Source organism: Adiantum capillus-veneris, chromosome 18 (genome assembly GCF_014529385.1).
Source record: "Adiantum capillus-veneris isolate H3 chromosome 18, ASM1452938v2, whole genome shotgun sequence".
Lineage (NCBI taxonomy): Eukaryota > Viridiplantae > Streptophyta > Polypodiopsida > Polypodiales > Pteridaceae > Adiantum > Adiantum capillus-veneris.
The window spans coordinates 37,431,621-37,455,748 of NC_140948.1; the positions used below are offsets into that span (position 1 = coordinate 37,431,621).

The following is a 24,128-nucleotide window of genomic DNA, read 5'->3' on the forward strand; positions in this document are numbered from 1 at the left end:
GCAGCAAGTGCAGGTGGGGTTGAGGGTGTATGTGGCCCAAGGCAAACCACATTGCCATCACGTGTACACAGTGATTCATGGGTAAAAGAGCGACAGAAAGTTGCAGAGATGGAAATTGCGCGGACTCTCATAGAGTGCAACATTGCATTCAATGTGTTGAAGACTGATCAATGGCAGAGGATGGTGAGAGCTATTTCACAGGTTGGTGCTACAAATTCCTGGAATGGTCTTGACTACCAAAAGATGCGCACTACCATGCTTGACGACCAAAAAGAGATTATAGACCGAGCATTGACTCCAGTGAAGGTTGGGTGGCAACAATTTGGATGCACTATTCATTCTGATGGGTGGAGTGACACGCGGAGGCGCCACATTATCAATATCCTTGTTTCCTCCTGCTTGGGCACGTACTTCTTACGAGCCGTGGTGTAACAAACTTGGACACTCCAAGTCAAGAATCAACCGCGACAGCACCAAATAACCACTTCAAAACAATTCACAGATCACAATAGATTTGCACTGGCCCGGCGGAGTTCCGTGCCTAGAGATATTGGCCCCAAAGACTGGCGCCCCTTTCGGTATTTCTTTTTGTATTAATCAATCATCAAAGTACAAGAGAGCGGTTAGGGTTTCACTCTCAGACTCTGCGTCCAGATGCCCTGAGAAGTGAGGCCCTCACCACTAATTTAAAGGTTACAAGGGATGCCCAAAAGCAGAGCCCCAAAAGCTTTTAAAATAAAAAGCATCAGTTCTCTCTCTCTCTTAGAGAGTCTTTTCTCTTTTTTTTTTAATAAAAAAAAGCAAAAGCAAAATTCGCGTCGCTCATCATTTTCCAAAAAAAAAAAAATTTATTTTTTTTATTTTTTTATTTTTTATATAATAATCCGCCTCCGCGATTTCCGGAATTTAGGGTTTTTGGCAAAAATTAGGGTTTGCAGGAATTTTAGGGTTTCTGGCAGAAATTAGGGTTTTTGCTGTCCGCCACGTCATCACTTTGTGACATACCCCCTTCTTGAAAGCATTGTAATCGACCGCGATTACGCCTGCAAAACCGACAAAAGCCATAAACCGTCTTAGCAGACACTGACTGTTAGTACCTACGTACTAGGAACACACATCTAGCACATGTACAAAATCGACAGTCACATCACATGACATCACAGGACATCACCAGACATCACAGGACATCACATGACATTCAACATTCATTCGGATCTTAGACCATGATTTATCGGCAATGTAGCTAGCAATCACATCTAGGTCCAATCGGGACCTCATCGATGTCCGATTGACTAACCCCTATTGCAACCATGTCTATTCGAGATCAATCAGACCAAAATGCTGCAGTCATTTCGTCTATCAGTTCCTGTACTCACAAGAAGTCAAGAACAAATCAGTATCATAATCAGGAATTCCATTTCAATATTTTCCCAGGGGCGGGTGGGTATGGGTAAAGGCTGTAACAATCCCTGTGCCTTATGCCTGTCAAACTTGACCTTCTAGCATACCAAGCAACTGCGCACAAACTCTTCCACATCCTTCTTCAGCCTCCGCCAAAAGAAATCTCTCTCTACCCCTTTCATGGTGGTAGCAATGCTGCGGTGACCCGTAAAAGGTGGACAGTGGCAATCAGTCATAACCTTTTCCCTCAACGGCTGTGTAACGCACAACATAGTCTTTTTCATCAAGTAGCCTTCCCGAAGGGAGTATCCAGCTACTGTCTCCCCATCCCGTATCCGTGTGAAAATATCTGCAAAATCTGTATCTGTGGCACACTGATCGACCATATCCTCGAAGCTCCTATGATGTATCGCGGAAATAGCCAGAACCAATGGTTTCCGAGACAAAGCATCTGCCACCACATTCTTCTGTCCCTGCACATGGACAATCTGGAAGTGAAACTGTGACAAGATGTTCGCCCACCGCATCTGCTTTTCCGAAAGCTGCTTCTGTGACAAGAAGTAGCGCAAACTCTGATGGTCTGTAAAGACAGTAAAATCCGCTCCGAGTAGGTAATGCCGCCACTGAGTAAGAGCATGGATAACCGCCAAAAGCTCTTTCTCATAAATCTGTGCTGTCATCTCCGGCCTAGAGAACAAACGGCTCTCGTAAGCTATGACATGGCCTTCTTGCATCAAGACCGCACCCAGACTACGACCACAAGCATAACAATATACTTCAAATGACTTCTGCAAGTCCGGCAAAGTCAAATCTGGTCCCGTAGTCAATTTCTCTTTCAATGTCCGAAAGGCAGTCACCTCTGTGGGTCCCCACGGAAAAGGTACTCCTTTCTGTGTCAAGGTATGCAAAGGGGAAGCAACCTCTACAAACTTTCGTATGAACCGCCTGTAGTACGAACACAGTCCCAAGAAGCTTCTAACTTCATGGACATTCCTCAAATCGGGCCAATCACGGATAGTCTTTATCTTGGCCGGGTTCATTTGCACTCCTGCTGTTGACACAATGTGTCCCAAAAAATGTATCTCTGGTAGGAAAAGTTCACTTTTCGTAGCCTTAATCACTAATGTGTGATCTCGTAATGCCTGAAAGACTTGAAGCAGATGATCTTTGTGTTCTGCCTCATTCTTGGAGAAAACAATGATGTCGTCAAAGAAAGTGCCAACAAATAGCCTGTACTCTCGAAAAATCCTATCCATCATCCGGTTAAATGTCGCAGGAGCATTGGTTAAGCCAAAAGGCATCACCAAAAAAAAAACCCAAAAGTCGTCCGAAAAGCTGTCTTGTAGACATCTCCTGGTGCTATCCTGATCTGATGATATCCACTCTTCAAGTCAATCCTGCTAAAGCACGAGGATCCCTGTAACCTGTCGAGTATATCATCGATCCTAGGAATCGGAAATCTGTTCTTGATGGTGATTTCGTTGAGAGTGCTATAATCGATGCACATTCTCCAAGATCTGTCTTTCTTCAAAACCAACAACACTGGAGAGCAATACGGTGAAGTACTAGGCTGGACAAGACCCTTTTCCAAGAGGTCTTTCACTGAGTTCATAATCTTTTCATTCTGTACTCGGTTCACACAATAGGGTGGCCGATTCGGTGGCGTGCTTCCAGATATCAGATCAATGGTATGATCTTCAGGCCCTCTCAAAAGCAATCTGCATGAGCGTCGAGAAAAAAAATCTTGGCGTTCTTTTCTTCAGGTCAAAACATATTCAATCTTTATCCATCGTTCAGTTCTCCCAAAAGAATGAGTAAGAAAACTGAAGTTCATCAAGTACAATCTCTAAGCCCTTCATTTATCAAAGTCGCTTTCTCGGCCCGGTAGTCAACCACGGCGTAGTTCTTGTGGTACCAAGGGATCCCAAGTAGAACGTCACTCGCGTGCCCTGAACACCCCTGTCATTGCAAACAAAGTTTGCCAATGCTCGGTGTAATGGCAACATCCCATCCGGGTGCCAGTCGAACTACCTCCGCCTGTGGCGTCAGTCTGTCGGGCGTAGTTCCAAATCGAGCCGCCAATTCCAAGTGAAAAGAAGTTGGCCTTGGCTCCTTCAAAAGAGCTTCCTGATCCTTCGCTTTGCCCCGAAAGCGGCAAAGTTTGTACTTTCATTCATTAGATTCGGTGCAGGTCCCACACCATGTGGTACCAGTTCTGCTTTTCTATCTGCCTTTTCTGCCACGTTCCTCAGCTGCTCTCGAACTCTCAGACCTGTCGTCGTTTTCATCATGCTGTTCTTTCTGTGCCGTATCAGGGCACTTCGCGGAAATATGTCCATGTTCCCCGCATCCAAAGCACTTCCCCTCTCTGATGAAGCGAGCTCTCTCCTCAGGAGTAAGCTTGGGTCGTGCATCCTTTTTTTTTTTCTCTGGGTTGCTCTTTTTCATTCTACTTTCATTCCCAGAAGTCTGTTCGGCTCGTTGTGTCATGGCCTCATCTGTGGGGTAGGTCAAACTGCCAGAGTGAATGGCAAAGCCCCGCTTCGCATGACTCATCAACTCCTGAATAGAAGCTGACTTCTGTTCCAAGCAGTGATCTCGGATCTCTGTAGGTAGACCCAAGGTAAACTGCTCAATCTGTTCTCTGAATGAGATCTTCTTGAATGAAGAGGCGGGTAGAAAAGAGCTCCAGAATCTTTCACAATAAGAATTCACTGTATCGCTCTTGGTCATCCGGAGATGGTTCCAAGCAGCTCGTATATCTTGCTCAAACTCTTGAGTCAACCAAGAAGAAATAAAAAGCCTCTTGAATTTCAGCCATGTAACTGGCACAATCTTGCTTAATAGAAGCGTGGACCACCAAGTACGGGCATTCCCCTTAAAGTAAGAGGCAGCTCTCCGAATCTTGGAGTGCTCTGAATAGCGTCCTCCCGCGAAAGCGATGTCAAACTGTTGTATAAAAGACAAAGCCTTCGAAGCATCTGAGTATCCTGAAAAGTATCAAACTTGATCGAGTGGCCACCTTCCTTAAACTCTCGGACTTTCTTGCTGTTATCTTCGAGAAAGTCATACTGGTTGGCTTTGTAAAAATTCTTCTTGTTCGCATAAAACTTTCCGTCGTCGGAATCTGAGCTGTCTGTAGACGAGTCCTCAGTAGAACTGTCAGTCTCTGGGCGAGATGTAGCCTTCTTTGCCTTTTTCTTGCCCGTTCCGAAGCTTTGTGTCTTGCTTCGCTTTTTGCTTTTTTTCTGTCTTCTTCGCTCTAATCCGAGGAGGTAGAAGAACTGTCAGAAGAAGAAGAAGAAGAACTGGGTACTCCTTCAAATCGAACACGCTTCTTCTGTTTCTTTGCTTTGTCGAATGTCGACTGACGACCCAAATATCCCGGGAAGTCAGTACCTTTGTTCTGCTTTTTGCCGTGCTTTTTGCCGTGCTTTTTGCCTTTCTTTTGCACGTCGAAAAGTTGAGCAATCCGTGCATCAACCACGTTCTCCAGTTCCTTCTCCGTATATTTCTTGGAGGCAGAAGGTTTCTTGAGAGCGGGTTTCGGGAGTGGTGTTGTGGTTCTCTGCCACTCCATCTGTACCTCTTTCAAAGAGGTCTGGTTCATATATTTTACCATCTTCGGGTCCTTGGCAAAATTGAGCATTATCTTTGTTGCATCGCCAATCAATTGGCGACGCTCCATCTCTGTTTGCTCCGCCTGAGTAGGCCGAGGCGGGCCATACTCTCTGTCTGAATCTTCGTTGTGATCCCAGCCCGCATCTCCAGATGCAGAGGGAGTCGACTGATCATTGTCTGAAGCCATAGGTGCCGCGGAAAAAAATTCGGGGATCGGATTTCCCGTAGAAGAGAAATCGGCCGTGCTCTGATACCACTGTAACAAACTTGGGCACTCCGAGTCAAGAATCAACCGCGACAGCACCAAATAACCACTTCAAAACAATTCACAGATCACAATAGATTTGCACTGGCCCGGCGGAGTTCCGTGCCTAGAGATATTGGCCCCAAAGACTGGCGCCCCTTTCGCTATTTCTTTTTGTATTAATCAATCATCGAAGTACAAGAGAGCGGTTAGGGTTTCACTCTCAGACTCTGCGTCCAGATGCCCTGAGAAGTGAGGCCCTCACCACTAATTTAAAGGTTACAAGGGATGCCCAAAAGCAGAGCCCCAAAAGCTTTTAAAATCAAAAGCATCAGTTCTCTCTCTCTCTTAGAGAGTCTTTTCTCTTTTTTTTTTAATAAAAAAAAGCAAAAGCAAAATTCGCGTCGCTCCTCATTTTCCAAAAAAAAAAATTTATTTTTTTTTAATTTTCTTTTATATATAATAATCCGCCTCCGCGATTTCCGGAATTTAGGGTTTTTGGCAAAAATTAGGGTTTGCAGGAATTTTAGGGTTTCTGGCAGAAATTAGGGTTTTTGCTGTCCGCCACGTCATCACTTTGTGACACGTGGACGCAGGGAAAGCTGGAGAACGCATTTCTACGGAGTTCATCTTCAAACATATTCGCCAGGCCATCAAGGAGGTTGGGGAGAAGAACGTCGTGCAGGTAGATACTGATTCTTGACCATGTGGCATGCACATTTGAATTTTGCATACATTGTCCAACGTAATAATGTCCACACTTGATTTAATATCTTGTCATGACTCATTGTAGGTGGTCACTGATAATGCCTCCAATTGCAAGGCCATGGGGGATATGGTGGAGGCTGAGTTCAAGCACATTGTGTGGACACCATGCGCTGCACATTGCCTAGACCTTCTCATGGAGGACATAGGCAAACTTCCCTGGGTGCAGCCTACAGTGTCTGATGCGTCTAAGCTTACCACTTTTTTCCGCAAAAAACACCAGGCCTTGGCAATCTTCAGGAGCCACAGCATAGTAGACATGGTGCGTCCCTCGAAGACCAGATTTGCATACATGCATCTGGTGCTTCAGAGGCTGTTCAGATTGAGAGATCCACTGTTGCACACAGTTGTGGATCCAAAGTGGAGATTGATGCACCACGCTCAGTCAGAGGCGACCAAGTACATTCAAAGAAAGGTTCTTGATGAGACCTTCTGGACACAGGTGCAGTCCTTGGCAGTGGCTCTACAGCCATTGTATGTACTACTACGGGTCACAGACATGGAGGGCTCTACACTTGGGTTGGTGTATCATCTGTTTATGCAGATGAAGACACACATTTCTGGATGTACCTCATTGACACAGGATCGGTAAGTACAAACTACAAAGTGCTCTAATGTCCTCATGTGACATGTCTATTTATAATTTTTCAAAACACATACTTACTGTGACTATTTTGTTTGCAGTCGTGATGATATTTTGGCTATTGTAGAGACTCGATGGCAGTTCATGCGTCGTCCCATCCATGGGATGGTTGCAGTTCTCCATCCTCTCTACAAGAGCCAAGAATTGTTTGAGGAGGCTTCATTGCTCACACTACGCTCTGAATATCTGAACATTATACACGATGAGGATGAGCAATTGATTCTGGATTCAGAGATGAGTAGCTACATGAACAGTTTAGGACCCACCTTTGTGCGGTCCGTAGCATTGAGAAAGGAAGCTTGGTACCAAGCTTCCTTTAACATGGTGGCAGAACTATGGACGCCAGGGCCTTCCCAAGTTGTGCCACCTTGCATTGCGCATCCTTTCTCAGGTGAATACTGAAGTCTAAATTATAATTTATATTTATGGCATGATGAATCTATATTGTCACATGTGACACTTGTGACCCATGAGTGTTCGCTATTTGAATTGCTGTAGGATTGCTCAGCTGGGGCATGCGAGCGCAACTGGAGTGCATACTCTCTTATTCACACGAAGATCCGCAATCGTCTTAGCACCAAGCAGTTAGAGAGATTGGTTTATTGTCGTGCTAACATGCGGCTTGTGTGCAGCTTTCATGCCTTGGGGACACCCAAGCAGGTGAGATTTACATGCACATTTATGAAAACAAGTCAATGATCAAAAGACAGTGTTGAATCATGGACTATGTTTTGTCTTGTCATTGTAGGTGGATCCCACAGAGTTGAAGATGGTGGCAGATCCTACTGCGGAGGAGGTCGATGCACGGATTAGAGATGAGCAGGAGGAGATCCTTCGAGAGTTGCACAGGGAGCTAGAGAGCGTGGATCGTCGGGTCACTAGATCTCGCTCTCGAGCTTACAGTATTCCTCTTCGCATTGCTGCTGCAGATCCAGAGGTTGCACACAGAGAGAGCATTCGCAGAGGAAAGTTACCCGTTCGGCCTGCTCGTAAACGAGCCAATGAGGCTGTTCGACTCATCCACACCCAGAGTTCAGAGTCTGAGGTCCAGATGAGCGTGATGCACCCCTAGCATCTGTGCCAGAGGAGAGAGAGCCCGATTATGATGATGAGGGCAATGTCTTGACAGATGGAGACATGCTCTCTGAGTCTTCATCAGCCTCTGATAATGATATTGAGACTTGAGTAGTAGTGATTGCCCAGTGCTTTGGGTCTTGGGACTTGGACATTTGTCATGACTGATTTATGCTTTTTATTTTGTTGCTTGCGCCACCCAGACTCTTCATTGAGTGACTATGTTATTTTTGTATCAGGATTCAGCATTCGGTTATGTACTTTTGACTTACACTATGCCATGTGGTCTGGACTCGATTCTAGCGGTTACTTAACTTGTGGGGTGATTTTAAGTGTTTTTGGAAAGTTGTGACTATGTTTAAGTATTGTGCAGTGTTTTTAAACTAGATAGGTTGTATATAAATTTGAAATTCTTTGTATTTTTAGCTTTTAAAAAATATACCACGAATTTTACATACCTTATGGGCCAATCCATACGGTACAACGTACAGTACATACCGAACACGTACCGAATACTACGTACCTTACAACCTTGACCACAATTCAAGTCTCTCTCTCTCTCTCTCTCTCTCTCTCTCTCTCTCTCTCTCTCTCTCTCTCTCTCTCTCTCTCTCTCTCTCTCTCTCTCTAGCTTAGGCCCTTTGTAATACATAATCAAATTACAAGGTACGTAAGTGTCACATAACCCCCTAGGTATCACAATAAAAGCCAAAACTAGCAATGGAGAAACCCCTCGGATATAACAATAACAACAAACCATAAAGGAAAAATATAGAGTTACAAAAATCGGGAGATACATCTAGGGCTAGGAACATAGGAGGGAAGGACGACCCTAAAACAAGCCACCCGGACTTGCTACGAGGAAGCTGAAAACTCTACCAAAGAGTCCTCAAATCAGACTCCGGATCTCCATGGCCAAAAGGCTACCAGCAAAAGAGGCATCACTACCGCACGCCTATTCTCCACCAAAACTCCGGGTGAAAGACAGCCTCGAGCCATCCCTGCCATCTATCAACAAGGCCATGACGCTGTTCAACCTGCAAAAGTATAGGCAAGACGTAGGACAAAGTTTAAGAAGAGGCTAGAAAGCTACCGAAGAGAGGGTCAACATTGTACATATCTGCAAAATTTAGGACAAGCCGGTGAAGATCGTTCAAAGAGAGGCCAACCACTTGCATAATAAACTGCAGATCCGAAGGACAAGTTGATGGCACAAACAAACATCCCACTGGCACAAACCACCATTCCACCGGTTCACTCCCACGAGCCCTAAGTTGGCCCAATAAACTCGGGAATACAACAAAAATAAGCAGCATGCAAGTACCCTAGACACACCCCTCACCAACAACCAAGCAATACACACCCCAAGCAACGTCACCACGTGCAGGCAATACACAATGATCAAAACACTGCAAGCAAACAAAAATAAGCAGCATGCAAGTACCCCAGACACACCCCTCACCAACAACCAAGCAATACACACCCCAAGCAACGTCACCACGTGCAGGCAATACACAATGATCAAAACACTGCAAGCAAACAAAAAGGAGACACCTGAGTCGAAAGCACAAAACAAAAAAGAGGAAAAGAAACCATCACGGGCACGCAGGCAAACCAAAGGAGTGGGGTGGGGGGGAGGTGTTGGGCATGGTCTTTGTCCTATGCACCAACTCATAATATGCATCTTCTCTTCTCCAATCAGAGCCGATGTACACATAGTCATGTGACTTCCATGTGAGCATGATGAGGTGTGAATGGTTCCAAATGACGGGTACTAGATGCCAAATGACTTCCCTAGCTTCAGGATTCGACCCCCCTTTGTAGGGGCTGATTTTGGGGATAATTTGGAGCCTTATGCACTACACCCTTGTAATTACGTACCAGATGCTCTTGCTGCTTAAGTAACATCTCTTGTACACACTTGTAGAGAGTTCATTTCAATGATCAAGCTTACTTTCATTTTGCTTATCTCTTACTCTTGTGTTATTAAGCATCTCTTTAATCATTATGAATGCTACACTAATAAGGCTAACAATTGGTATCAGAGCCTTTACTAGACTAGTATCTCCTAGTCTAACTCATCCTAGACATCACTCTATCCGATCACTCTTCACTCAGTTAGTTTGAACATGTTCTTGGGCCAATCCCTTGAGCCACTACTCTCTTGGTTGATGAGCAACTACTCTTCTAGTTGATTGCGGGGGTAATTGACAATAATCACTTGTCAATACAGTGTGTAGCTTCTTATATGTTTCCATCAATAAAATCCTTGGTTAATCCACTCAAGTTGCTTCTATTGGTCTTATTAGGTGTACTTCACCCGATGGTTAATTGATGGATTATTAATTGGGATTAGCTCTCAAGTGATTTGGATTACCATTGTGTCTCTAATTGAGTCCAATTTCTCTCTTTGATTAGTAATTAGTTTCTCATAAAGCTTCATCTCAATACACTACTTGTGAGTGTGAGTGTGTGTGTGTGTGTGTGTGGAGCTCTTCGAGACCTTTCAAACAAGCCCCTATCATGACCAAACGTTGAAAGAGTATTCATCACAAGGTACATACAAAGTAGTTCGTAGCCAAAATGAGTTTGATAAGATGAATGACTGCAGCACTCTATCTACATGCTAATTTGTTGGTGTACCCGCATACGCTTGATGTGAGATGTCAAGACGAGGGTCCAATGGTTAGTTTTGAACCTCTGCTTAAAGTCTAATGTGAGATGTTGGACTATCAGGAGGAATCCGTTGTGAAATGTTGGATCAACATAGTTCTGTGCTACTGAATGGCATGTGTAGGTCATCTTGTATGAATGGCTGCTTTGCATATAGAATTGTAATGATTGCTAAACTTCTACATCGTCGTCAGGTGTAATCGGGGAGGATACTCTTCTCTTAAGGGGAGGGAATGTCACCAATTCTGGCCATTGCATGCCTGCTCATCTGCAATGGGTTGGCCATCTTGCAATTGTTGGAACACCATATAGGTGAATTTCTGCAGAAGCAGCTTCAAGTAATCGCTGAATTTTTGCAGGAGCTTGAAGACCAGGTGCAAGACCTGTGCAGTGTGCGAGCAGTGCGCCCACGAGAAGGGAAACTGGCAAAAGCAAGCAGGGCGACCCATGAAGGTTGCAAGGAATGCAAAGAGAATGGCAAGGCTACTAGCGCCTGGCAACTGGCAGAGCATGCAAGGCAGGAGGACACTTGGATGGCCCATGCATATGCCCACATGCAAGGCACCTGGACACTTCGATGGCCCATGCATATGCCCACATGCAAGGCACCTGGACACTTGGATGGCCCATGCATATGCCCACATGCAAGGCACCTGGACACTTGGATAGCCCATGCATGGCACATGCATAGCAGGGGCACACTTGTACAAAGCATGCATGGCAAGTGGCAGCTCTTGCATGGCAAGTATCAAGAGGCCCTTGCAATTGGCAGAGCAAGCAAGGAAAACGTAACAAGCGACCCTTGAAACTCGCAATAAGTGGCAGTGCATGCGAGGCAAGTGGCAGTCAACTCTAGCATGAAGCAATTCTTGCATCGTAGGTGCATGACAACACCAAAAATGCCATTTTCAGCCAGGGCGAACACACACACAGGCACCTGCAATTAGCGAACTGGCCACTTGTCTGAAACAGCCCATTAATATGTTAAACCCATTTGCCTTCTTCCTCATAAAGTTGGCTTTTGGAGAGATACAAACGGAGTAAGGAGAAAGTAAATCTTTGGGATGGTTATACCAAAGAGATCTCACACAGTTTGAATAACTTAGATAAGAAAGAGCATTATAAATGTTTAGCTACCTTATGGAGGATGAGAAGAAAGTTAATCTACTTTTTCAGAATCAATCAAACACAACAAATACTTGAACAGTTAATTTAGGAATTTGGGTACGGAATCTTTTGAAGCCTACAAAACACATAAACAACTAACGAACAGTTAATTTAGGAATTTGGGTAGGGAATCTTTTGAAGCCTACAAAACACATAAACAACTAACGACTCGTTGTTCTTCTTTTTGAATGGAAGCACTAATGGGCTCAGTTAAAGGAGGAAAGTGCAACAAGACATTTGGCACATCTGCTTTGTATAAACACACACACACACACACACACACACACATCTCTATAAAGAGAGCTGATTTAGCCAACTGTAGTCTCTTTTGGCTCTCTCTCTCTCTCTCTCTCTCTCTCTCTCTCTCTCTCTCTCTCTCTCTCTCTCTCTCTCTCTCTCTCTAAGCTGTTGTACTTGAATCTTTAAATTAATTAAATAAAAACCGAAGGGATGCTTGGTAGCCTTTCTGGCCTTCCTGTCCTTGGCACCTCAATCTCAATCTGGGAAATTCTATGATCTACCAGCTGAATCCCTTTCCTTTCTTTCCTTGTGCCCTAGGACCTGAGGGTAGCCTCACTAGCCTCCCCTGTCCGTTGGCACGTGAGTCTCAATCGTCGGAACCCTGAGACGCACTATCATTTGATCCCCTTTCTTCTCCGGAATCTTTTGTTAGACTTGTATCTGGTTCCCTTCGTTCGTCGGAACCCTCGGATGTGCTACCATCTGATTCTCTTACTACTCCAGAATCCTGTGATGAGCTGTCACCCGGTTCCCCTAATTCCTTCTCTTCACTAGCAGACTCTCGCCCTCTTGAGGTTGATGCATTCCAAATCCTTGCTTAGCATGTCCCATAAATCTCTTGGGCACAATAAAGAAATATCGAAAGGGGTGCCAGTCTTTGGGGCCAATGCTTCTGGACGCGGAACTTTGCCGTGCCGTGTTGACTCTCTCTCTCTCTATATATATATATTAAAGTTCAATGGTTTTGAAGTTTTCGTTTGTGTGTTGCTATTGGTTTGTCACTTGGAGTGTCCAAGCCTGTAAAATTGGTATCAGAGCTCAAAAGGATTCTTCTTCTACAGAGGATCCGATCACTTCTGCAACACACGCAGGTTCTCGAGGAGAATCTGGCAGGGCGGACAAGATTTTTGTCTGTGAAAGAATCTTCGTGCCCCGGTCCCGGACTTATTAGCCACTCCCACCCTTGTCCATCGTGCATCGGGCGTGCTCCCGTCTTCATCGTTGTGTCTTAAAGGGCATAAGCCATAAAGAACCCAGATTACATATGGGTTCTCTCAGAGAATTTGACAGCGATAACACCTCTCAAGGGGGAGGCGAAGAAAAGTTGAAATCCGGCGCGGGAACTGAAGAAAAGAATGAAGATTTGGGCAAATTTTGGCGGAGAAGTTTGCCAAAGTGGAGGCATGGAAGGGGTGTGACCATCCAAGCGCAGGGGTTCTCCTTGGCATGGCACTTCACGTATCTGCATCAATGAGTAAGTATTGTAATGTAGTTAAGTCACAAACGTGACTCTCTCTCTCTCTCTCTCTCTCTCTCTCTCTCTCTCTCTCTCTCTCTCTCTCTCTCTCTCTCTCTCTCTCTCTCTCTCTCTCTCTCTCTCTCTCTACTCGAGAGACGGACTCTGTCTATATTGATGGGATATTCAGACGCTTGTGCACTGAGAAGCCGTGGCGACCTCTGGAGGAGCTCACTTCTATACTGACACAGACATTGCATGATGCAACAGCAGAGGTATACCCACACACAGCTTGAGCAGAGACGACGTTCTAAGAGCATGCCCCAAAACAACTGGTATGATGAGGAGTGCCGCGAGACGAGAGCCTGACTTCACAGAGAGGTACTTTTGGGAGACATCACTCACACACCGTCACAAGAAGAGGGCATTTTTGGCACGATTAGAGCAAGATCTATATCAGCTATTCTTGAGTCAGGACTCAGGTGAGGCATGGAGACTCTTCCATGAACACTCCACTCCTCTTGCCATCACTTCTACACAGGCATGGGGCCAATATGCATCATCCTTGTACAAGTGCCTGGACAACCACCTCCTCTCGACCCCCCTGAGTCATGCCCACACATGTGCTTTTTTCCCCGCTGAGATGGTGAAGAAGTCCATTGATAGGATGAGGACCGGGAGGGCATATGATCATGATGGTTTGGTAGCAAAGCATTTTATACATGCGAGGGATTTGCTTGCAGAGCTTATAGCGATGATGTTTAACCGTGCCATGTGTGAGAGCCTACCTAATACTTGGAGCTTATCCACTATTGTGCCCATCTCCAAGTCAAGAGACCCTATGGAGCATGGGAACTACCGCACTATCATGATTGGACACACATGGCACGGTTGTATGCATCTATTCTTGAGCAGCAGCTAAGTAGATGGGTAGAGCGGGAGGGTGTACGAGCCGCAAGGCAGGCAGGGTTCAGGAGAGGTTTTTCTACTCTTGATCACATTCTCACACTCATAGCTATCTTTAAGGAGGGCAGGGCACATGGGAGACGGATTTATTGCAACTTCATGGACTTCCGCAAAGCATTTGACACAGTACCCAGCACTAGATTCATGCGCAAGCTGCAGGGGATGGGAGTGCCCATAGAACAGATTTGGGGGATCATGGCACTACAGGGTTGTAAGGTACGTAGTATTCGGTACGTGTTCGGTATGTACTGTACGTTGTACCGTATGGATTGGCCCATAAGGTATGTAAAATTCGTGGTATATTTTTTAAAAGCTAAAAATACAAAGAATTTCAAATTTATATACAACCTATCTAGTTTAAAAACACTGCACAATACTTAAACATAGTCACAACTTTCCAAAAACACTTAAAATCACCCCACAAGTTAAGTAACCGCTAGAATCGAGTCCAGACCACATGGCATAGTGTAAGTCAAAAGTACATAACCGAATGCTGAATCCTGATACAAAAATAACATAGTCACTCAATGAAGAGTCTGGGTGGCGCAAGCAACAAAATAAAAAGCATAAATCAGTCATGACAAATGTCCAAGTCCCAAGACCCAAAGCACTGGGCAATCACTACTACTCAAGTCTCAATATCATTATCAGAGGCTGATGAAGACTCAGAGAGCATGTCTCCATCTGTCAAGACATTGCCCTCATCATCATAATCGGGCTCTCTCTCCTCTGGCACAGATGCTAGGGGTGCATCACGCTCATCTGGACCTCAGACTCTGAACTCTGGGTGTGGATGAGTCGAACAGCCTCATTGGCTCGTTTACGAGCAGGCCGAACGGGTAACTTTCCTCTGCGAATGCTCTCTCTGTGTGCAACCTCTGGATCTGCAGCAGCAATGCGAAGAGGAATACTGTAAGCTCGAGAGCGAGATCTAGTGACCCGACGATCCACGCTCTCTAGCTCCCTGTGCAACTCTCGAAGGATCTCCTCCTGCTCATCTCTAATCCGTGCATCGACCTCCTCCGCAGTAGGATCTGCCACCATCTTCAACTCTGTGGGATCCACCTACAATGACAAGACAAAACATAGTCCATGATTCAACACTGTCTTTTGATCATTGACTTGTTTTCATAAATGTGCATGTAAATCTCACCTGCTTGGGTGTCCCCAAGGCATGAAAGCTGCGCACAAGCCGCATGTTAGCACGACAATAAACCAATCTCTCTAACTGCTTGGTGCTAAGACGATTGCGGATCTTCGTGTGAATAAGAGAGTATGCACTCCAGTTGCGCTCGCATGCCCCAGCTGAGCAATCCTACAGCAATTCAAATAGCGAACACTCATGGGTCACAAGTGTCACATGTGACAATATAGATTCATCATGCCATAAATATAAATTATAATTTAGACTTCAGTATTCACCTGAGAAAGGATGCGCAATGCAAGGTGGCACAACTTGGGAAGGCCCTGGCGTCCATAGTTCTGCCACCATGTTAAAGGAAGCTTGGTAGCTTCCTTTCTCAATGCTACGGACCGCACAAAGGTGGGTCCTAAACTGTTCATGTAGCTACTCATCTCTGAATCCAGAATCAATTGCTCATCCTCATCGTGTATAATGTTCAGATATTCAGAGCGTAGTGTGAGCAATGAAGCCTCCTCAAACAATTCTTGGCTCTTGTAGAGAGGATGGAGAACTGCAACCATCCCATGGATGGGACGACGCATGAACTGCCATCGAGTCTCTACAATAGCCAAAATATCATCACGACTGCAAACAAAATAGTCACAGTAAGTATGTGTTTTGAAAAATTATAAATAGACATGTCACATGAGGACATTAGAGCACTTTGTAGTTTGTACTTACCGATCCTGTGTCAATGAGGTACATCCAGAAATGTGTGTCTTCATCTGCATAAACAGATGATACACCAACCCAAGTGTAGAGCCCTCCATGTCTGTGACCCGTAGTAGTACATACAATGGCTGTAGAGCCACTGCCAAGGACTGCACCTGTGTCCAGAAGGTCTCATCAAGAACCTTTCTTTGAATGTACTTGGTCGCCTCTGACTGAGCGTGGTGCATCAATCTCCACTTTGGATCCACAACTGTGTGCAACAGTGGATCTCTCAATCTGAACAGCCTCTGAAGCACCAGATGCATGTATGCAAATCTGGTCTTCGAGGGACGCACCATGTCTACTATGCTGTGGCTCCTGAAGATTGCCAAGGCCTGGTGTTTTTTGCGGAAAAAAGTGGTAAGCTTAGACGCATCAGACACTGTAGGCTGCACCCAGGGAAGTTTGCCTATGTCCTCCATGAGAAGGTCTAGGCAATGTGCAGCGCATGGTGTCCACACAATGTGCTTGAACTCAGCCTCCACCATATCCCCCATGGCCTTGCAATTGGAGGCATTATCAGTGACCACCTACAATGAGTCATGACAAGATATTAAATCAAGTGTGGACATTATTACGTTGGACAATGTATGCAAAATTCAAATGTGCATGCCACATGGTCAAGAATCAGTATCTACCTGCACGACGTTCTTCTCCCCAACCTCCTTGATGGCCTGGCGAATATGTTTGAAGATGAACTCCGCAGAAATGCGTTCTCCAGCTTTCCCTGCGTCCACGGCTCGTAAGAAGTACGTGCCCAAGCAGGAGGAAACAAGGATATTGATAATGTGGCGCCTCCGCGTGTCACTCCACCCATCAGAATGAATAGTGCATCCAAATTGTTGCCACCCAACCTTCACTGGAGTCAATGCTCGGTCTATAATCTCTTTTTGGTCGTCAAGCATGGTAGTGCGCATCTTTTGGTAGTCAAGACCATTCCAGGAATCTGTAGCACCAACCTGTGAAATAGCTCTCACCATCCTCTTCCATTGATCAGTCTTCAACACATTGAATGCAATGTTGCACTCTATGAGAGTCCGCGCAATCTCCATCTCTGCAACTTTCTGTCGCTCTTTTACCCATGAATCACTGTGTACACGTGATGGCAATGTGGTTTGCCTTGGGCCACATACACCCTCAACCCCACCTGCACTTGCTGCTGAAGCACTAGCACCCTCATCCTCAGCCTGTGAAACACGAGCTCTCTTTCTACTAGTGCCTGCAAATGATGGCGCTGCAGACGCAGAGCCGCCAATATCTCCAAGTAATGCATCTTGCAAGGCATCCTCTGCTGATGTTGCTATTGCACGTGCTCCCCCTGACTGTGACGATGCAGTAGATCCTGGAGGAAAATGCTCCAAAATCAAGGCATCCCTCAATGCTTGCGGGATAGTCTCGCAACCCCCACAATGTCCAATGGTGCCAATACCAGTGAGGTGCTTCAAAACCCTGGTAATTGTACTGGTCATTTGCTCTCCGCAGTACTTGCACACCCAAGTGCGAGTCCCTGAACCTGCTTGGCCTCCTGTGTTGACAACTCTCAGGACATTGGTGTGCTCGGCCCAAAGAGGATTAGGTCGACGAGGCATGATAACTCTGCAACACAATTAACGCAAACTTCAAAGTTGAATACAAAACTTACAATCTTTCGCGAGGTCACGACTCTAGAGTGCCTCCTTCAGGCTTGCTGACTCCAAACACAAAGGGAGGGAGGGAGGCAGAACCTTATCGGCGGCGTTCCACACTTCCTTTGTCTCTGTGCAGACACTGTGCAGACTCTTGAGACTGAGTTCTAACTTCTGCTACTCTGTAATGTGGTAATAAGATAGGTTGGCTTATAAAAAGGCTCGCCCAAAGAGTCCGACCAGGCGGATAAGCAACCGACGGCCGAAAATTTTTTTTTTAAGCCATGCACGTACGGAATCGTACGGTACGTACGGATTCCGTACGGAAGTACCATACGGTACGGAAGGCAGCCGGACGTACGTACGGAAACAACTATGTGGCACTATATAGGTCTGTAGTGGGACATGTACGCACGTCAGAGGGGCTATCTACTTTAGTTCACTCCTCTATCGCGGTGAAACAGGGATGCCCACTATCTCCTACACTATTTGGTATGTATGTGGATGAGGTTTCAGAGTACATTGAGAGAGATGGTGATAGAGGTGCCCAGTTGGCAGGGACACGCATTCCACTATTGTTATATGGTGATGATATTGTGTTGATTTCAGACTCTCCAGAGGGGATGCAACCTCATTTGGATGCATTGCACAGGTTTGCTCACGATAGTGGTTTGTCTATCAACCTTGGCAAAACCAAGGTTATGGTGTTTAACATCATCCCATAGTGGATTAGGAGATCAGCACCGACGTTCACATATGGTCATGAGACGGTGGAGTATACAGATGCTTACACTTATCTGGGGGTGATCTTTACTGGACCTATATTTTCATTAAGGAGAGCAGCAGAGACTAAATTGCCGAGAGCCTATGCAGCATTCGGTGGATTGGAGAGGATGTGTTCACCAATCTCGTTTCAGGAGCCTCGGAGGAAGCTCTGGCTTTTTGACACTCTAGTGGCTTCTGCATTGTTTTACGGAGTTCAGATATGGGGGTCTTCCGTGGACCACCGCGGGAGGAAAGGTCGCACTAATGGATGGGGAGGTATGGAAAAGCCTTTGGTCTCTATGATTGCACGGCTTATTAGAGCCAAGGCTTCAGTACCACATGACATTATTCGAGCAGAGCTAGCTGTCCCCCACATACGATTGAGGCGCTTACCAGATCATTCTCCTTTATACACCCTTTGTGGGACCTTACCAGAGACAGGTATGCCCGCTTAGCACTCGAGTCCTCTCGACAGTTAGCTTCGCAAGGAGACACGACATGTTGGTATGACATCACGGTTTGAGCTACATGGATTCAGCATGGACATTGTAGTTCCTACACGCGAGGAACTTGTATGCAAACTGAAAAGAGCTCTGTATGGTTTGAGACAATCATCACGATAGTGGTATAAGAAGTTTGACACTTTTATGTTGTCTCAAGGCTTTAAACGCAGCCATGCAGATCATTGTTCGTATACGAAAAGGGATGAAGATGGTAGTCCCATCATACTTGTTCTCTATGTTGATGACATGCTGCTTGCTGGGAAACATAAAACTAGTCTTGATGATCTGAAACGTAAGCTAGATTCAACATTTGCTATGAAGGATTTGGGTGATGCGCAGCATATTTTGGGCATGCGTATTAAAAGAGATAGAAAGCTAAAATTGTTGTTTTTATCTCAAGAAAGGTACATTGCGAAAGTACTCGACAGATTTAATATAGTTGATGCTAAGTCTCTTGGGGTACCTTTACCTCCATACACTAAGCTTAGCAAAGCAGATTGCCCAAAGGATGAGGTGGCATTGAAAGCAATGAAGGGAATCCCTTATGCATCAGCTTGTGGTTCTCTTATGTATGCTATGGTTGCCACTCGTCCCGACATTGCTTATGCAGTGGGAGTTGTTAGTCGATACATGTCGAATCCTGGCAAAGCGCATTGGGAAGCTGTCAAATGTATCCTGAGATATTTGAAAGGTACACAATCAAAGTGTATCTCTTATGGCAAAAGTGACTTAAAGTTGCAGGGATATTGTGATGCAGACATGGCAGGTGGCATGGATACCAAGAAATCTACCAGTGGATATGTATTTGCCATTGTTGGTGGTGCAGTCTCTTGGTGTTCTCGGTTACAGGAAATTGTGGCATTGAGTACTACTGAGGCTGAATATATTTCAGCCACAGAGGCTTCAAAAGAGGCCATTTGGTTGGGCAGACTTGCAAAAGAACTTGGCATGCCTGCTCATACACCCATGTTGGGTTGTGATAGCCAGAGTACTGTCTATTTAGCCAAAAATTCCATGTTTCATGCCATACCAAACACGTAGATGTGCGGTACCACTTCACACGACAGGTATTAGAGGATGATTTAGTAACCTTGACTAAGATCCATACACAGGATAACCCTGCAGATGTTCTCACCAAGAGTCTTGCCAAGGCTCAACAAGAGCATTGCATACAGCTGAAGGGAGTTGGTTAACTTAAAGGCGTCATTTATGCCTTTAAGTGGGAGGTTGTTGGGTTAAAGGCCTAAATATCCCCTTTTTGTACATTTTTTTAAAGTCACTTATAATAAAAGTGGGAAAACCCAAAACTCACTTAATGAGTTTTCCCCAAAAACATGAGCTCTCTCTCTCTCCCTGCTTCAATCCCTAGCGCTTCCTCTCTGCTGCACTCCGCCTCCTGCTTCTTGCCCCAATCCTGCACTACATTGCGATGCGCACCTACCGGTACCTTCTGCTTCGCACTTTCAATACACACATGCAACTGATGATGTGCCAACAGTACGGACGCTCCAAAAATCACGTTGACAGTGCTGACATGTGGCAAGCCGTACAGATTTCCGCATTTAGCGTTGACATGCTGACGTGGCAAGCTGTACGGATTTCCGTAAATTACATTGGCAGATTTTGAGCAGTGCTTTTGGACCAGATGCTTTTGAGCTTGAAGGCTTTTCATGTAAACTGCTTTTGGGGCCTAGGGCAGCCTTTAAATATGAGGTCATGGGCTCATTCTCTGGCATGCTTCTTGGAAAAGGTGTAGAGTCTGGAGTACCGGCTTGTACTGTGTTGATGCAATTTTAAGAAGTACCGAAAGGGGTGCCAAGGTTTGGGGCCAATACTCTCTCGGGTGGAATTCCGCCACTTCGTGTCGTGTGTCGTCTCTCTCTCTCTCAGTTCAATTGTTATTGAAGTGCTAAAAGTTTGTTCAGTCTGTTCTTTTCTATTGGCATGTAGTGTCTGTCTTGTGACAGTTGCACTATGTATGCCATAATCCATTGCCCAATTTACTATGAGATACGAGGTCGCTTCCATTGCTTGTTCAAACTTCAGAAAGGGTTTTGGACCGCTTTCCAGAGCCATGGGGTATGAGGACCAGAGATGTCTCGGATTGTTCTTCCTGGAGCTACGAAGACACAGAGAGAGCTTGTTGAGAGGAGAGGCTAGCCAGTCTCAGAGACGGATCACAGATTTCTTTTGTAGTGCGGATATGTCCAGCCGGAGGTGCAGCAACCACAGCAAAGCTCATATCTCCTCACGCCAGAGGCATGCTGATCGACAGAGCGACTGAGCTCGGGAGATCCAGGCACTCATGGCTGAGGAGGACTACATAGCATCGACGGAGACTACATCAGCGGATTCGGTTCACCTTGGCCCGATATGCACGACGCCCGGTCAGACTACTGACCATGGAGGAGATTGATGAGACCCGCCAGCGATCGATGATGGACTTCCTGTGATTCTGATGAGGACTATATATCATGCTCACTCTTGTATCTGCCCTTGTATCACTTCTGTCTCAGCCTTTGTATCAGATGTTATATGACTGCCCCCCCCCCCACACACACACACACACTTACCATCTAGTTAGTAAAGATTTTTTATATTTTTTCAGAACCCAGACATTGTACTAGATTCCACCATGCTGTAACTTTGTGGTCTCATAGGTCATTTTGGCCGTCTGAGGACATTTATATAGCATTTCATTTCATCCATCTCTCTCTCTCTCTCTCTCTCTCTCTCTCTCTCTCTCTCTCTCTCTCTCTCTCTCTCTCTCTCTCTCTCTGAGGTTGGACGTGGGTGCATTTGAGGACAGTTTCAAAGACAAGGATATTGTATTCTTCTCAGAGACTCATCAGACCCCTGGACAGGTGATGCCACATGTGGTGGGATACAAATGGGAGACAGCTCACAGGACAAATGCGAGATCTAAGCATGGGAGTAGAGGTTCACGAGGCGTAGCAGTGCTATTCAGAGATGAACTACAACCATTACTGCATATTGTACGAAGAGATGATCATGGTACATATATGTGGGTGACACTGAGAGCTCTCACAGGTCGATTTCTATATATTGCCATATGTTACTTTCCTACCAATACATCAGTGTATGCTGCATCCAGAGGGCAGTCACCTTTCTCTATAACTAGATGATGACATATGGCAGTTTTCTAGGAATGGTGATATCATTCTCCTAGGGGACTTCAATGCCCGAACGGGCAACTCGCAACAGTCTTCTACGACACTTCAGATGAGATGCTTAGACAGCTGGATGTGAGTGAGTTGGGACTTGACAGACGCTCAGATGAAAGAGAGGAGACGGAGTATAGAAGATACCTCATGGAAATGACGACTACACATGGATTAGCCATACTTAATGGCTTACTGAAACCGGCCCGTGGGGCGGTAGGCGTTGGCTTTCACCAAAAATTCTTTACTTTAGACACACACAGAGCACTTTGCAAAGGTAACCTGTAACGGGGATTAACACCTAAGTACACACACGGCTCGGAAGCTAGAATGCTCCGAGCAAACGCCGACAACTTGTAGGCCCCAAAATTGGCACCCCTTTCGATATTTCTTTATTCTTTAACAGAGGGAATAAAACCTGTGATCTCCTACGAGCTGCCCCGCACAATCTAGGCTAAGAAACACATGTTCTGGCCCAATTTCGGCAACATAACTGTACTAGAACGCTTCACAGTCAGTATTCCCACGCAATAGATGACTTTCCCGACGCATACGGACACTTTGCAAAACCTGGCGAGAATCTGCAGCACGCTGAATTCTCTGTTTTCTCCCCCGAAAATGCGCCAGATCACCAGTACAACGGTCCCCTCGCGTCCCCGAACCTCCTGGGGGTATAAGGGTCCGTTTAGGGCCAAAACCCTAAACCTGCAAAAATACACAGCAGGCTGTAATTCCCTGTGTTGGGCTCCGTTTCGCGTGCCGGTCGCATTTGTAGAACACCTCGAGATCCCGCACCTGTAGGGCTACTTGCCCTTTGAATCGGACGAGATTTCTCACCTGAAACCTCTCCGAATTCACATGTACCTGCGGGGGATTAGCCGCTAGCTAATCCAGTACCTGTGCAAGAGGCTCTTGCCTCGGCAATTGCGCATGAACCCACATAAATGTACATTGGTCAAATGAAAAGCCCACTAGAGGGGCATAGCATACTGCTCATAGGGGAGAGAGAGAGAGAGCAGTGTGTAGCATGTAGGGCATCACTCCTGGCACTGTATTGTAAATAAGAGGGAAAGGAAGCACTCCATAGCTCTTAACATGTGACAGAGAGCAAATGAGGCCTCTTCCCGGCTTAAAAATCAGCGTCTTTTTTTCTGTAGGAGGAAAGTGCAAGAAAAATTGACACTTGGCATATACAAGCATTTTCCCGATTCCGGTTCGCTGCTAAAAAATCTCCCGACTAGTCGCCCAGTTGACTTCGCAGCAGAGTTGTAAAATGTTCCCCTAGTCATACCGGAGGTAATGACGTTGGGCTCCCTTTGGTCATATGACCATCTATCCTCATTGGGACCGCATCCAAAAGTGCAATGTGGCCCAACTGTCTGATACTTTCTGTTGGTAGTCACACCTTGACTTTAGGCCTTTATTGAGTTCACTTCCTAGTATCCACCAACTTGCTACGTGCGACGGGGGGACCTATATGATCTTGCTCTGAGCCTAGACATCCTCTTACCATACGAATTCCAGTGCCGACCACTACACATCTGCGGGTGAAACTACCGTTCACATTGGCTATACAATGTCCGACCGTTTGCTACTTCAAGAAGAGGGTCTTACAAATAAAACAAAACCCATTGGAAAGAAACCAACAACTAAAGTTAGCAGTTGCCACGTCCTCGTGACATAGTTAACAGTTGCCACGTCCCCGTGACATACCCCCCTCTTGAAATCGCAAACGTCCTCAATTGCATATCATAAATACACGCAGCTGATTATCTTATGCTATTAACACTTTTTTATCATCGCATGTATCCGCAACAAAGGTCGTAACACATAGATACAAATGACTTAATGAGACCTTCGTTTCCATTTATTACACTGAATTCATATGTACATTTGATGTACTAGCTCTATCATTACCCCTCCTTTGCACACGTTGGGTTGGGGCATAAGTAGGCTGTAACGCAAAGGCTTCAAGGTAAAGCTGCAATACAATTGGTGACTCTGACAGATCATGCTCTTCCATCCACTTTGCATCCATAGGCCGATAGTTCTTGAACTTCACCAAATAACGTCTTGCAACTTGTCCTTTAACTTTTCTGTCCTTATGTGCCAAAACTTGCTCAGGTAC

General features: G+C 45.6%; 4 protein-coding genes across 4 annotated transcripts in view; 2 read left to right on the forward strand and 2 right to left on the reverse strand.

Annotated features, from left to right (window-relative positions):
• Positions 1 to 24,128, reverse strand: part of LOC147435504 (vacuolar-sorting protein BRO1-like) — a 122,542-nt gene that overhangs the window by 23,770 nt on the left and 74,644 nt on the right. The gene's annotated exons all lie outside the window — the stretch shown is intronic.
• On the forward strand, positions 6,064 to 7,249 carry LOC147435505 (uncharacterized). The gene is made up of 4 exons (XM_086487969.1): positions 6,064 to 6,619; positions 6,716 to 6,762; positions 7,021 to 7,065; positions 7,173 to 7,249. Exons 1-4 carry the CDS (start codon positions 6,093 to 6,095, stop codon positions 7,247 to 7,249), a joined length of 696 nt encoding a protein of 231 aa, XP_086344095.1. The 5' UTR covers positions 6,064 to 6,092.
• LOC147435506 (uncharacterized) lies at positions 7,290 to 8,016 on the forward strand. Its single transcript, XM_086488799.1, has 2 exons — positions 7,290 to 7,334; positions 7,423 to 8,016. The coding sequence occupies exons 1-2, from the start codon at positions 7,290 to 7,292 to the stop codon at positions 7,744 to 7,746; spliced, it is 369 nt and encodes a 122-aa protein (XP_086344925.1). The 3' UTR covers positions 7,747 to 8,016.
• LOC147435507 (uncharacterized) lies at positions 14,375 to 16,451 on the reverse strand. The gene is made up of 4 exons (XM_086487971.1): positions 15,896 to 16,451; positions 15,454 to 15,799; positions 15,185 to 15,346; positions 14,375 to 15,096 (listed from the first exon to the last, which is right to left on the reverse strand). The coding sequence occupies exons 1-4, from the start codon at positions 16,420 to 16,422 to the stop codon at positions 14,773 to 14,775; spliced, it is 1,359 nt and encodes a 452-aa protein (XP_086344097.1). The 5' UTR covers positions 16,423 to 16,451; the 3' UTR covers positions 14,375 to 14,772.

What these genes read in the sequence shown, in the direction of transcription:
- LOC147435507 (XM_086487971.1), bottom strand. Translation starts at nt 16,422, where the DNA reads ATGGGGGATATGGTGGAGGCTGAGTTCAAGCACATTGTGTGGACACCA. An exon ending in ACCTCATTGACACAGGATCG is followed by an intron (nt 15,800 to 15,895) that starts GTAAGTACAAAC and finishes TTTTGTTTGCAG; the next exon opens with TCGTGATGATATTTTGGCTA. An exon ending in CATTGCGCATCCTTTCTCAG is followed by an intron (nt 15,347 to 15,453) that starts GTGAATACTGAA and finishes GAATTGCTGTAG; the next exon opens with GATTGCTCAGCTGGGGCATG.
- LOC147435506 (XM_086488799.1), top strand. Translation starts at nt 7,290, where the DNA reads ATGCGGCTTGTGTGCAGCTTTCATGCCTTGGGGACACCCAAGCAG. An exon ending in CCTTGGGGACACCCAAGCAG is followed by an intron (nt 7,335 to 7,422) that starts GTGAGATTTACA and finishes TTGTCATTGTAG; the next exon opens with GTGGATCCCACAGAGTTGAA.
- LOC147435505 (XM_086487969.1), top strand. Translation starts at nt 6,093, where the DNA reads ATGGGGGATATGGTGGAGGCTGAGTTCAAGCACATTGTGTGGACACCA. An exon ending in ACCTCATTGACACAGGATCG is followed by an intron (nt 6,620 to 6,715) that starts GTAAGTACAAAC and finishes TTTTGTTTGCAG; the next exon opens with TCGTGATGATATTTTGGCTA. An exon ending in GACTCGATGGCAGTTCATGC is followed by an intron (nt 6,763 to 7,020) that starts GTCGTCCCATCC and finishes TATGGACGCCAG; the next exon opens with GGCCTTCCCAAGTTGTGCCA.